Raw genomic sequence first — 14,451 nt, 5'->3', positions numbered from 1 at the left:
TTCCGGATGTAAGAATAATTTGAAAGACTGTCTACTGTAAAGGCTACGTTGCCACGCCAGTCCGTAAATAGAGGCTCAATTGCGTTGGGTTTAAAAAAGAGGACTCTTCATTGATTTAACATTTTAAAACAACACATTTCACATGTTCTTCTTTCCAAAATTAGCATTAATAAATTGACATAAGTTAAAAGTAAAAAGGTACACACTAAACCTACATACAAAGAGCAGTGGGTTGTCAACATTCAACAAACATGTTCAAACAACATGCGGGTGTGTGTGGCATGCACGATCATTAAGACTTAAATGAGTCTTCATCTTGTTTTTCTCCTTTTGTTCACTTGAGTTCTGGAATGCTCTTCTGAGATTTAAAAATAAAATAAAACTTGCGACTTTGGTGTTCCTGCGTCCCCTAGCAGGTGGACGTCTGCACGGCAGTGGCCAAGCCCAGATACTCGTGGTTCTGACCGGCCGGCACAAACAAAGCGTCGGGCGGTGCCGGCCCTGGTAGGAAGTCGGCCTGGTAGTCGGGGTTGTCCAGGCTGGCGGCACGGGGCAGCGAGTTTTGCGCCGTGTTCAAGTATTCGGGTCCGTGTTGGACTCGGGGGCCGGCCTTCGTGTTCTCCTGTGAGAAGGGAGCCCAGGCAGAGCCCCAAAATGCGCTGGAGTCTTCATAGTTAGGGTTGTGGAAGTCTGATCTCCTGCCGCCGCCACTCTCATCCTGGTTCACGTAGTCTGCGGCAAACATTTTCAAACCATATTCACTTGTCATGCATTTAGTTTAAGTCGAAGTCAAGGCTTTTGCAGGTCTTTACCGTGTCCACCGAGGTGGTCTTTGTCAAGCGCGTTTCCAGTGGGGTCGCTGATGTAGCGCATGGCGAGACTGTTAGCTCGCGCAGGATGAGCCTGCGGATGCAGAAAATTAGAGCCGTGTCACGGCACCAAACGACCACCACCATAATCGACGACTCGGTACCGTGGCGCCGCAGGGGGTCTCGCTATGGCCGCTGGGACCTTTGAAGGGCAGCAGGTACTCCTCGGCGTCGACCATGTCGTCTGCGTCGTCCGAACTGAGCAGGCGCGAGTAGAACCTGATGTCGGACGGGCTGGGCGGCTCGCACTGCGGGCGCGCACAAGCGTAGTCAGAATAAATTGTATCGCTCTAAGCTAATGCTACAGCTAACCTACCTGAAGTACCAGGTACCTGCTGGGATCCCGCGCCATTTTGGAAAATTCCACAATGAGTTCCCGGAAGCTGGGCCGACTGGACGGGTCGATCATCCAACCTGTGACGCAGACGCCGTCATGTTCCCCGCTTACCGGTGTGGCAAGTAATCGAGTAGAAGTACTTTGTGGCTGGACTTCACTTACACTTGACCATGAGCATGTAAACGTCGATGGTGCAGACGGGCGGCTGTGGCAGGCGCTCGCCGCATTCCAGAAGCGACGCCACCTCGCCGGCCGGGATGCCATCGTAAGGTTTGGACCCAAATGTCATCAGCTCCCACACGGTCACGCCTATAAGGGACGGGGGACGGGGGGGGGGTACTTGTTTGATTGACAGCTGTGGCCATTTGAGAGGGGGAGGGTGGGTGATGGAAGGCAACTCACCGTAACTCCAAACGTCACTCTTGTGTGTGTACGTCCACTGGAGGATGGACTCCAAGGCCATCCACTTGATGGGAACCTGAAGGAACAGAAAGTACGGAAGACATCTGAGAAGCTGGTCGACCTGTTCAGAATCATAGCTTAGCATCACGTACCTTTCCTCCATCCGCGTGATACTCTTTCTCGTCGGCCGTCAGAAGTTTGGCGAGACCGAAGTCTGTGATCTTAACGTGATTGGGCGTTTTCACCAACACGTTCCTGGCCGCCAGATCTCGATGCACCAGGTGGCGCTCTTCCAGGTAGCTCATTCCCTGGCAAAGGGAATTCTTCCGTCACCCGAGGAGGGCGGCAACTTCGAGCGGCGGCGCGGCTGGCCTACCTTGGCGATCTGGACGCACCAGTTGAGCAGCCACTGCGCGCCCACGTGTTCCCGGTGCTGCCGCACGTAGTCCAGCAAGCATCCGTACGCCATCAACTGCGTCACCAGCTGGACTGATGACGTCAGGCAGATTCCAAGCAGGCGGCACACATGGGGGTGGTCCACGCTGGCCATCACGTAAGCCTCCTGCCGGCCAAATTGCCACGTTAGACACTCACGTTTGCATGTTAGGTGGTCATTTCGATTTGAGTTGATTCTAAAGTTGACTGTGTGGAATTTTAGACCCACTGCTTGGTTATAGTTCATTTGATGCTACCAATGCGCAAGTTATTAATACACACCTGATGAAATGACCAACATGTAGTAGTTAATTTCCCCGAGATACCACAAGATGGCGCCAAAGCAATACTTGTATATTACACACGGGAGAAAAAAAAAAGACAAGGATGACAAAGATCCACCTACCCCTGCTGACTGGCTCGCCAATGGTATCATAGACAAAAAAGAAGACAAAAAAACGAAGGCTTACATCCAGGATTTCCTTGTTGGCTTTTGGGGATGTGGCCTCTCTGAGAACTTTAATGGCAACTGGGATCTTCACGTCCTCGCCGTCAGGGATCCATAGTCCCTGAAAGACCGCAACGCTAGCTTACGCTCACTGGCAATACGCAAAGTGCTAACCTGCAAAGTAGCCACGTCTTACTTTGAAGACGGTTCCAAAGGCTCCAGAGCCCAGAACCCGGATCTTCTTCAGCTCCGTCTCCTTCAGCATCCTCAGCAGAGCCTGGTTTGGGGCCTGGCCGCTGGGGGTCAGCGGCTCCACTAGCTGCACACGCACATTACAGCATATTAGTGCCATTTGAAATTATTATTTTATTTTTTTCTTTGCCGCCAACTTGTGCCGTCTTTACATCAAGTGGAGGAGTTTCATCCAGACAAAATTAGTGCTCTGCCAAAGTACCTCTCTCTCCTGCAGGAGGCGCCGCATGGTCCTCCTCCTCTTTATTTGGCGTCGCCGCAGCAAGACAAAGATGACCAATGATAGGATGACGACGAGCAGGAGCCCACTGACCACGCCCACCGCCAGCGTGGAGTGCCTGGAAGCGCTGATGGAGGACACAACACAGAAAAACACCTTGAAACTTATCTACCAGGCACAAATGCCCCAGGCGTGTCGGACATCGTGCGGTCACCACGTTACCCGGAGCATCCCGATAATCCTGGCCCCGTGCACCTGCGCACAAACACACAGAGGCCCACAAACATCATGTCATCTGTGATTTTGTCCAAGCACTTTTGGAAAATGCCCAAATAAAGTTCTCCCTCTGATTACCCCTCAGAGCAGTTCTGGTGGCACGACTGGCAACGGGCTTGGGCGTCGGCGTATTTCCAGATGGTAATGTCGCCGTCCCCCATCACGCCGTGAGGGCAGCGAGGCACGCAGTGGGGGCCATCTTGGACGTGAGCGCACTGGGAACATTGGTCGGGACCCTGCTCGCACATCAGATGAAAATATTGCCTCCAAGTAAGCAAAAAGAAAAGGCAGAAACTTTATTTAGAACTGACACATTATTTGCGAAAAAATTTACTTATTTTAAATTACCCGTTTTTAATTAAAAAAAATATGTTGTTCTCTAAAGCTGTTCTGGATTTTGGGGGGAAAAATCTCTAAGTAAATAAGAAAAAGGGCAGAAATTTTATTCAGAACTGACATTTGTTGGCAAAAAAATATACTTTTTAAAAAATTAAATGAAAAAGAAATTCTCAAAAGCTTTTCTGGATTTTATGGGGAAAAATCTAGTGCAAGGTGAAGAGCGTGTTTGTGACCTGTCCGTAGCAGGTGGGCGCGTCCTGGGCGGGGAGACACTCGGGGTGACATTCCACACAGCTTCCGTTCAGCGTCAGCTCCCTGGGCTCCCTGCGCACACACGCTCACGTAAATGTGGATTTGCTGGATGGCGGCGGGGGGCGTCCTACCCGTGCAGCAGGTTGCATGAGGGCACGCAGCGTCCCCTACGCTCAAAGTGCCGGCATAACATGCACATGGTGGGGCCGGGCCCCCAGCAGCCATCTTGGGAGCACTCTGGGTCGCACGTGTGGTTCTGTTCTTCTGTATGACAAGACAAGGATGCTCTCAACGTCAAGGCCAGACTCATTCCTTCCTTTTTGCCCATCGCTGATTCTTAGTGTGGGGAACATGAACTCACGGCAGATTTGCGGCGACGCCACATTCCTCATGGTGATCATTTGGTCTGGAGATCGGAAGAGGCGAGTCCACTGGTCGCTGCGTGTGTAGCAGAGCTGAGGGTTGTCCTTGAGCGTCACCTTTCCGGCGCTGACCTCCTTTAGGGAGCGCAGACCCAGCCAGCGGAGGTTGTGGGCCCTCACCACAGCCAAGCTGTGTTGCCTGAGGACACGCACACACACGATGAGAAAAACGGGCGTCGGCCGAGTTACCACTTGCCGTCTCGGCCGCGCTGGCTGCTTACGCTCGTGTGGTTCTGCCGCGGATGATTTCCAGGTTCTCGAAGACGGCGAGAGACGTCAGGTTCTCAGGCCACGCCTGGATCAGCAAAAATCCTGCAAAGTTCCAGCGAGCGTGCTAACGTGCTTTAGCAAACAAGGCAGTGAGGCTGACCAATCGGGCTTTTCAGCTACCTGTGATTTCCTTGACAGTCCGGAAGTAGTCCAACTTGGCCGGGTCCATCGGCGGGATCTTGTAGTGGGCGTCTCTGCGGGGACCAATCAGAAAGCATTAAAAAGCATAACAATGGGGGAACTGAAACCAAAGCGACGCTAGCAAATGCTAACAAACTAATGCTAACGGATACGCCGTTATGTTGCCGGCAACGGACCCGGTGAAGGAAGTCTCGATGAGGAAGATGTCACCGTTGATCTTGGTGCAGTTCTGGAAGAACTCGATGTTGGAGGCGTTGATGGCAATGGTGTTGACCAGCGCGCCCACGCCAACGCCATCGCAAGCTGGACGGCACAAGAGCGCACACAACGTGGATGCATGGCGAGAGGGCCCGCTCATATTCGTGCTTTTTTTTTTTTTTTATACTTTTGCTACCTTTGGGACAAGCTCCCTCACAGGTACGGCATCGCTGGACGCCGTTGTCATCCACCTCGAACATGCCGGCGCCACACGTGCGCACGCACGAACCTCCCGTCACCACGTAGTTGCCTGCGCGCATGCACACACACACACATTGCAACATTTAGGTGTCCATGGGCGTGCCGGCACAAAAGTCTTACGTGGACAGGCCTTGACGCAGGTGGCGCCGTAGGTAAACTTGGCATTGGGGTTGTTGATGACTTGATGCGTCTTAAGGTCGTAGAGCTTCTCGGGTGGGCAGGCGCCTTTGCAGGTGCCGTCGTCGTTAAACAGCCGGCAGGCCTGAAAACAAAAGTGCTGTCAAGCTAGCAAGCTAGCGCGGCTAGCACCGGTGACGCCTCAACACTGACCAGGCAGTCGGTGGCCCGCGGGCCACTGCAGCCTGCCGCGCAATGTTCGTTGCAGCAGTCGCTAGGTTTGGGCCCCCGGCACCTTCGACTGCACTGCTCGGCGCACGACAACTTGGTGACTGCGGATTCGAGATCATCGACAACTTCAACAACTCGGAAAATGCAGGGACGTTCAAAGTGTGTGAATCCCTTTACATATCTGGCAGTGTTCCGGTCCGGCCGCCCAGCATGAGCCGTTGATGCACGAGGGGTGGCAAGGCTCACCTGCACAAAAAGGCGAAATCAGACACAAAAGTCGGAGAAGAACAAAACGGCAGCGTCACGTGGTCGTACATTTTCGCGCAAAGTCGTCCTTCTTGAAAAGCATCCTGGGATTGCTGCTTTTGTCCACCACGTCCCACCACTGAATGGAGTCCACGTTGCACAGCAAGGGATTATGGCCCATCTTCACTCCTCCTCGAAGGATCTCTGAAACACAAAAAGCATTCAGAGACATGCCGGAAGCCTTCAGAATCGAGACCTCACCGGTCAAGTTGCTGAGCTGCAGCTGCGCCAGCCCGCCCGTGAAGTTCAGCGCAGCGGCCGAGTGGTTGCGGTTGTAGTTGGACATGACCAGCAGGGCGTACTTGCCGTCGTATAAGTTCTGACCTCGGATCAGTTGCAGGTTGTGCAGCGGGACGGTGCGGGCCTCGTTCATGGCCACCAGCACGTAGCCGCCCACTTCCTGGATGGACTGAAGACAAGCCGTGTGAAGGAAAGGTCTCGGCGGGCGAGTTTGACGGCGCCGCCTACCTGCAGGAAGGAGAGGTTCTGGTGGTCCAGGGTGTACGTCACCTCTAGGTTGTCCAGGACCACCGAGCAGTTGCTGTACATGCGCACCATGTTGTCGTAGTGGTTCTCGCGCGTGCCCAGCAACGTTAGCTGGTTGCTCATCCCCTGACACACTGACACACACACACACAAATGTGTTTTGTTGACATTTTGTTGACTTTTTTTGTTCCCTGTTGTGCGTCGATACATTTCTCATGTGAAATAGGCCCCTAAACTTTCAAGTCATGTGATTTGTACGACTACGTGAGAAGACAAGGAAGTTGTTTGGTTGCTGCGTGGCTGGCGGAGCGTAAGGAATGAAATCTTTCTGGATCTCGCCTGCCTCGGATCCTCAAAGAAGACACACCCCCCCCGCCTCGATGACACGTCGCAAAGAAGAAGACACCTCTCAAATATTTTTTCGAGTAGAAGCGCGCAAAATACACAACGGCTGACATTAGGTCAAGGTTTGACAAACACGTGTGGAGGTACGCAAACATACAAAGACATGAACGGAATCACGGACACGCATTCAGGCAAACGATACACACTCGCACATAAACAATCACACACACGCTTGTGCAGGTCCCGCGAAAAATCTCCTTCAGTTTTCTAGTTGTTGTTCAACTCAACGCTAATGCTAAACGCTAACCCTTTCACAGAATGGACAATGCATACAGCCCCCAAATTCAACATGAACGCCGCAGTCATGACAACAAGTCCTTTAGGAATGTGTGTGCGCTCGCAATTAGCTGTAACGACGCGCTAGTTGTTGCTGTCAACAAACTGTCAGTGTCCACTCATGACTAACATTCAGGCCACCTCGACTTTGCCGGTCATGCCACCTGATGACATTATCAAATCTGATTTTGTGTGTGTGGATGATTTGTGAGAAGTGTGATTTTTTTTTTCAGTTTGTTTTTTTGCCTTCTTCGACATTACCTGTCGACACGTGATGCTCCACCGTTTGTGTTCAATTAGCCGTTGCTTCAAAACCTACGACTATCGACTATCAATGCTTACCGCTAGCATGTTGATAGTGTTAAGCTAAGTGGACTTTCCTCGTGTTCTAACTATTCTCTGTGCGTACTATTTAGTTTAAAAAAAAAAAAAAATTCAACTGGGAAAGCCAAGCTTGATGAAAGTAAGTTGAGTTGACTTCACTGACCTTGCCTGCAGCTAAACCATCAAAGTCCATTAAATCAAATTCAAATTCATCGACTGACACTTTTTGACTAAAGTGCTGTCATTGACTTATCGAACGCACTTAAAGCGGATCACAGGTCACATGCGCACTTCATGTCACAAAAACAACAACACAACGGCCTTGTGTGTTAATCTCTCAAATGCGTGTGCGCGTGCACACACACACTTACACACACACACATGCGTGTGAGGAATGTGTCAGCCAGCTGAAAACATTCACCAGCTTGATTCCCACCCAAACACTCACACACACATACATACACACACACACACACACACACACACACACACTTGTGAACACCCAACAAGCATGTTCCTGTAGACGAGTCAACTACTCCGTGTTAGCATGCTAAGGATTAAAATGCACATTGAGGATGCTCGCAGGCAAGCTAACATTTAGCATGCATGTGCGAGTAACCCTGATGAAGCGCACACTTTGTTCACTTTCGCAACATCGCGCTAGTTCCAACATGTTCCGCAAAACACACACGTATGTGCGCACGCGCTCAGAAAGTGTCGGCACTTGTCAGTGAGAGTCGTCGTTCAAGCTCGATGTCTGTGCTGTGATGTAAGGATTTTTACCTTAACACACACACGAGAAAGAAAGTTTGACACAAACATAACACACACATGCATGATGTTTTAAATTTTTTGGCATCTTTGCCATTTTGCCGCCTTTTTACTGACCACGTCCTACTTCCTGGGTGACCTGCATTTAAGAGTTGACATTGTGACCTTTGACCTGTGCGGCATCAGGTTGAACATGTTTAATCCCGACATTGCGCACTGACCTCCACATTCCCAGGATTCCAAAAACCAACAATCCCGCGGGCTGCGAGCGGGGCTGCCAAGTGCTCTCTCACCTGCCGGCGCACTCGCGCACGAGTAAACCACACTTAAGTCTGCGTTGCCATGGTTACCATGTGACTCGGACCATCTCTTTCTATTCCCACTCACGAGTAGACACAATAGTTATTTACACACACGGATGGACACAGACAAAAACCCCCACACAAGCAGACCCATACAAACATGCACACACACGCAGACACACAATTCCACATAAACACACGTTGTCTATCGATTTACAAACACGCACGGAGCCAAGGTCGTTCCCAGCCAGCGGAAGCTTCTCAAGGCTTCTAAGAAGACGCTTGTGATTTTCATCCTGGTTCATCCAACATGTTAGCTTCTATCAACTACACTGTCAAATGATAAAGCAACTGGTCGCCTAGTATGTAGATGAGGAATAGACTGGTCGCCATTCCTTTAGTCAGGCATTTTCACAGCAAAAATTGTTATATTGGAATATATATCTCATTATTTGTTATAATTTCAAGGTGGGTAATGTATTGAAATTACTCGTGGTAGCATCTTGAATATTCGTACTGGTGTTGGTCTGGGGAAAAAAGTGATATCGAACGTCCCGATATTTTTGCTCACTCACGCAATAGGCTGAAGTGAGCATCATGTGATTTATGACAAAGTTCCAAAAATTCTTCATCATGACCGACAGCTGTTTTTCGAATAGGTCACCTCACTCAGTGTACTGGATGATGACGTCAATGGTGTCAAAGTAGTCGCTCAACTTGTCAAACCCGTGCATGTAACGCGTGGAATTGAGGAACGTAAGGTAACGTAAGGAGAGATGAATTTGCCGGTCATCGTACCTTTCCTGTCGGTTGGCGTGCAGAGTGCGTCCGGCAACAAAACCATAACAAGAACCAAATGTATAAAAAGACGAAGGCGAGCGAGAAGCAAAAAGTCCACCGCGCCTCGGCACATCTTCACGTGCGCACCTCCACTTCCGCTAAAAGTCTGGCGTAGACCCGCACCACCATCAACTTAGACCGGTACCTCCACCGTGCACCATAACGAGACGACGACCAGCCAGGAAGAACTTCTTATCTGACACAAACCACGTTGAGACAACCTACGCGCGCGCGCGCGCGCGCACATCTCTCCCCCGCCCTCTCGCTCATTTTCTCACAGTCTGCGAGGCTACGTGATTTGATTGACAGCTGGCATACTTTCAAAAGTAGAAAGTCATTAAAAGCAATTACTGGAAACTGCTTGTGTTTTCACGGGGTCATCATACTTTACCGGATTCATCATTATAATGTGGGCCCATTTCTTTTTCATTGCTTTGAAACATTTTTTTTTTTATCTTGTGTGCGAGCAAACAAATAGTTCCTTGGCTTGTGAAGAAAAAGAGGGGAGGAGAGGAAGATGAAGGTGATGACGTTGCGGGAGTAGACTAATGAGCCCTGCTGGCTTTATCATAAGAACGCTTGCATGAAATGTGATAATCTTCTCGTGCACCTTCCTCGGGGCAAATTGTGTGTGCGCGGATCTTTGCTGTCAATGGTGGGAAAGTTGAACATCCTGAGGCGTCTTTGAGATGTTTGTTGTGTGAAAAGGACTCATTTAAACACAAACGATCAATAAAGTTTGCAAAACATATTTGCAAATATTTTTTCCCAGCTTCTTTGAGTTACCTGACCATGATGATCTAACATTCCGTTTGACAATTGGAGTCAAATGAATGTGTTGACGGAGCGCTCTCTGCTGGATAACTGAATAACAACAAGCGGAAGTTTTATTATTGATTTCATTACCAAGCTAGGTGCATTAATTATGATTAAATAACTATTTTAGCAATGATGTCATTTTATTTGGGAAATTCTATCTATGTAAGCAAAAAAAGTTGGCTTGCAAACTTCAACTTGGTTGAATTTCTCACTTCCTAAATACCTAGATACGAAAAGAATAGCAACTCTGGTCTGGTGATAGTTGCTATTACTGTAGATCTAAATTTAATTTAAAATAAAAAAAGAGTGCGTCGTCGAGACGTGACGTAAGCACGGGACACCGAGCACGGCAACGTAGTGACGTCACCAAGCGGTCTGTCTCTCGGGGTATAATGGGCGGGGTCTTGCGCTGGTCACGTGACAGAGCCGGCCCTTTGTTGATGAGCTTCGTTCGTGGAAGAAGAACGACGACCACGAGAAGATCTCAAAAGAATAAAACTTGAAACCGCTCGGAAGAGCCCAAGAAGGGCAAGACGGAGAAGCCGCAGAAGCCGAAGCTCGTTTGGATGTTTGGCCTTGTGGGGGATGGAGACGCAGTACGGGCTGTGAGGGGGGTCGCCGTGCGTCTGCGTGGGGGTCGCCGCCGTTTGCCGCGGGCTCCGCTTTGTGCTACCTTCCTCCTCCTGCTCCTCCTCGTCGGCGATATGAAGCGCTGAAGGCCATCTTTGCGCTTCTCGTGCGGCTTTGGAGACAAAAGCGCGTGATTTTCCAGCTCTTCTGACAACCCCGTGTTCTTCCATCATGGCTCTTGTGGCCTCCACCGCTTCGTTTTCATCTTCACCGTCCTTCCTGCTACTACTCCTTCTGCTGCGCCTTACCTCCGCCACGAGCGCAACTGCTCGAGGAGGAGGAGGAGGAGGAAGCGCCGCGCTCGAATGTGGACCGGGAAAGAACGCCGAGTGTCCAGGTGACACGCGCACGCGGACACACAAACATAACCTCACTCGTGCACGCGCACACATGATTAGGAAACGCCAACTCAGTAGGGGTCACCTATGTTTGCGTTGTCATGACGACCATGAATATTGAAGGTCAGCTGTGGTGTTTTCATCTTGAACTGGGATGCTATTTTCAAGATAATTACAAGTTCCGCATGCAGGGCGGGGCATCGCATGCCTGCGCGTGTGTACGCTAGTGTGTGTGTGTGTGTGTGTGTGTGTGCGTGTGTGTGTGTGTGTGTGTGTGTGTGTGACGTGAGGTTAATTCCGAGGAATGGCTCCAGTTTTTTTTTTTCTCCAGGTGGGCTTGACTGATACATGGGGTGCTCAGAGAATATGTGGAAATATGTGACGTGGCTTCATGCAAATATTGAGGAGACACGCCCATGGTGGTGGCAATGTCCATCTGAAATTGGGACAAGATGACTTGTTTAACCTTCAGATGAGAAGAAAATGAAAACCAAAACAAATTGAAAAGACTCACTCACTTCCTGTGTGGGCGTGGCCTTCATTTGCCATGAGGTCACAAGCACCATCTGGAAAGATGGTCTGCCGTTTGACGCCTTTTCTTCTCGCCAGACGCGTCAGTGAAGAAGAGCGATCTGCGCGTGTGCGACGCGGGCACGTGTCGTTTTGGCGGGACGTGCCGCGAGAACGGCGCCGACATCAAGTGCGTGTGTCACTTCCACGTAAGTGCGACCAACCGCCCGTCACGCTTTGCTTATTTGGCCGCGCGAGCGAGCGACCGTCTGGTTGTCGTCTTTCAGTGCCAAAAGAAGTTCGTCCCCGTCTGCGCTTCCAACGGCGACACTTACCAGAACGAGTGCTTCCTGCGACGAGCCGCATGCAAGAAGCAGCGAGCCATCAGCATTGTGTCCGAGGGATCCTGTTACCACGGTAACACACACACACACACACACACACAATCCATGTTAATGCATGTGTTCATGGTGATGTCTTACTGTTTGCTTGCGTCCGACTGACAGATGGCTCTTCGGGATCTGGAGATGGAGGTACACACACACACACAAAGTGTCCTCATCAGACACGACTACACAATACTTCACACTCTTGTCTACACACATTGTGCGTGAGAGTCCTCACATCTCATCCACACACTGACAACTTGTATGTTTGTCTGTGTGTGTGTGTACCTGTGTAGATGATGAAGGTTCTGGCGGCAGCCGCGGCAAAAAATCATCCAAATGTGGAAATTGCAAGTTTGGTGCTGAGTGTGATGAAGACTCTGAGGACACACTGTAAGTGTACACGCAGACACACACACACGCACGCACGCACGATTAACGTGACCGCTTGACTTGTGTGCGCGCACAGCTGCATGTGTAACATCGTGTGTAACGGCCACAACGACAACCCGGTTTGCGGCGGCGACGGCGTGACGTACGACACGCCCTGTCACGTACGCGAGGCGTCCTGCCTCAAACAGATGAAGATCGACATCCGCCACGTGGGACGTTGCCAAGGTAACGGCCCGTTCGACAGACTTGTGTACAGAATCCGTGCAAGTGTGTGTTCAAATCAAAGAGGAAGAAAAACTTCAGCTCACCTCCCCACATTGGTGGACGAGATGGTTCGCGTGTCCCGTAAACTCTGGTCTCTTGTGCTTTTCAGACAAAAGCAGGAAGGACGACGGCGTCAAGATGAAACCAGACATCTTTGGTACAAAATCCTACCGCGTTGTTTGCTTTGGTTTTGTCGTCATCGTCGTCAAGTCGCTTTTCTTGTTGCCGCAGGTGTCGCCAAGTCTGGTGAGGGAGAAGGTTTTGCGGAAGGCTCCGCCCCCTGCCCACCAGACCACGCCCTTATTTGCATACACGGCCAATGTGAGATGAGGAGCAACCAGGCAACATGCAGGTAAGGCACATTTGTCGATTCGGCAACATGTCGGGTGGCACACGTGACCTCTACGTTTACCACGAGGCGCATTCCAGGTGCTCGGCGTCGTACGGTGGCCCTCGTTGCGACCAGTTGGTGGACTTCAACATCCTGTACGTGGTCCCTAGTGGCCAGAAGCTGCATTACGTCCTGATCGCCGGTATCATCGGCGCCGTTCAGATCGCCATAATCGTGGCCCTCGTCATGTGCTTCACCAGGCACGTACTCCGAAAACTGTCGTATTGCGTCTACATGTCCCTGAAACAAGTTCAGTTCAGGTTCAATCCCTTGCTTGAAGGGTTAAAGCATCACAACGTGGATGCTAATTAGCATTAAGCTAAGTGTTCAAGGCCCATTTAGCTTGTAGCCTTTGGCTTAACGTGGGTTTTGCGTGTTTTTCCCGCAGGAGGTGCAACAAGGCCAAGCGAGGGCGGAGGCAGAAGCAACATTTGGCTCACTTCCCATCCGGAACATCGTCCAGGATGATGTAGCCTAGCCTAGCGTAGCCTTGCGACTGCCGGTTGGCTGCTTTTTTTCCACTTGATCCACTTTTTTCACGGACACTTTTGATAAATCCACTTGTGGTGCCTCTTTTCTTTCTTCATCAGATACTTTAAACTCCTAAGGGAGTCTTAGTTTGGGGGCAGGGGGAAATTCTCTTTTGTTTGTATTATAATTATTTTTTCAATCTTTTTTTAATCTTCTTTTGTTGTTGATTTTGCTTCTGGATGCGTTTGTGTCCACCGTTGCTGAATTTTTTCCTGAGAGGCAAGCGCAGACGAGCTCAGACTCTGGAATGCGCCAATGAGCTTTTTGTTTTCTGGTTAGCTCGGACGCTAACGCCTCTTAGCTTTTGTTTACATTTTTGAATGAAATGGCACATTTTGGGGAATCTTATTTAAAATATTTGTAGCTCACATTGTGGACCTTTTTCAAACTTAACGTAAGCCTTTTTTTCTCCACACATTTGACACACAGAAGTCTGAACAGTTGCCATAAGGCACTTGAGCACACGTGATGCTGTTGGCGTCCTCTAGAGGGCGCGCTCATCTCAACTTGTCCTGTCACACTACAAGCAAAATGCTTTGTTTTTTCTACTCTTCAGGTCCAAAGCAACAAGTTTCCAGAAAATCCATTCCAATGTTTGTTTTTCTTGACCTTCTGTTAAGCTGGTACAAAGATTTTTCATCCACCTTTTTTTTTTCTTTTTGAAATATCCAATGTCTGTAGCAAGTGTCCATGTTGCTGGTTTTTTATGTATTAGATGAGGCGGCCACCAGTGGTTCCGCTCCCAATCTCGGTTCCGCTTGCGGCCGCTCCGTAGTTGTTGCATGCTGCTGTCAACTGTCACTGTGCTTGTTGTAGAAGTAAATCACCATGGTAACTAATCAACATGTGCTTTGAATGGTCGCCGAATTGATGGGTGCCCACCCCTCTGGGCTACAGAAGAGAATGACGCAGCGCTCCTAGCAGGCCAAGGATGGGGGGGTGGGGGGGGGGGTCAAGAGTAATTTTAGGTATCAGCTGGTGTGGGAAGTCCCCACCCCCAGTCCCTCAC

At 50.2% G+C, this 14,451-nt stretch overlaps 2 protein-coding genes across 2 annotated transcripts; one reads left to right on the top strand and one right to left on the bottom strand.

Annotated features, from left to right (window-relative positions):
• Positions 1-130: 130 nt before the first annotated feature.
• On the bottom strand, positions 131-9,456 carry LOC147041537 (melanoma receptor tyrosine-protein kinase-like). The gene is made up of 27 exons (XM_085938547.1): positions 9,139-9,456; positions 6,245-6,396; positions 5,978-6,185; positions 5,786-5,920; positions 5,648-5,716; positions 5,453-5,571; positions 5,243-5,384; positions 5,058-5,171; positions 4,840-4,966; positions 4,643-4,716; positions 4,474-4,564; positions 4,192-4,391; positions 3,962-4,094; positions 3,812-3,902; positions 3,318-3,475; positions 3,186-3,218; positions 2,946-3,090; positions 2,688-2,810; positions 2,514-2,612; positions 1,985-2,170; positions 1,761-1,916; positions 1,609-1,684; positions 1,369-1,515; positions 1,186-1,283; positions 974-1,117; positions 813-903; positions 131-732 (listed from the first exon to the last, which is right to left on the bottom strand). The coding sequence occupies exons 1-27, from the start codon at positions 9,251-9,253 to the stop codon at positions 410-412; spliced, it is 3,549 nt and encodes a 1,182-aa protein (XP_085794673.1). The 5' UTR covers positions 9,254-9,456; the 3' UTR covers positions 131-409.
• Positions 9,457-10,437: 981 nt separating this feature from the next.
• On the top strand, positions 10,438-14,268 carry LOC147041536 (tomoregulin-1-like). Its single transcript, XM_085939143.1, has 10 exons — positions 10,438-10,966; positions 11,577-11,686; positions 11,765-11,894; positions 11,984-12,010; positions 12,160-12,256; positions 12,333-12,481; positions 12,630-12,677; positions 12,752-12,872; positions 12,950-13,111; positions 13,300-14,268. The coding sequence occupies exons 1-10, from the start codon at positions 10,801-10,803 to the stop codon at positions 13,382-13,384; spliced, it is 1,095 nt and encodes a 364-aa protein (XP_085795269.1). The 5' UTR covers positions 10,438-10,800; the 3' UTR covers positions 13,385-14,268.
• The last annotated feature ends 183 nt before the right edge of the window (positions 14,269-14,451 follow it).

This window comes from Syngnathus leptorhynchus, chromosome 19, assembly GCF_054491065.1.
Source record: "Syngnathus leptorhynchus isolate UIUO chromosome 19, UIUO_Slep, whole genome shotgun sequence".
In the NCBI taxonomy this organism is placed as follows: domain Eukaryota; kingdom Metazoa; phylum Chordata; class Actinopteri; order Syngnathiformes; family Syngnathidae; genus Syngnathus; species Syngnathus leptorhynchus.
This window is presented reverse-complemented; position numbering and strand designations above follow the sequence as displayed.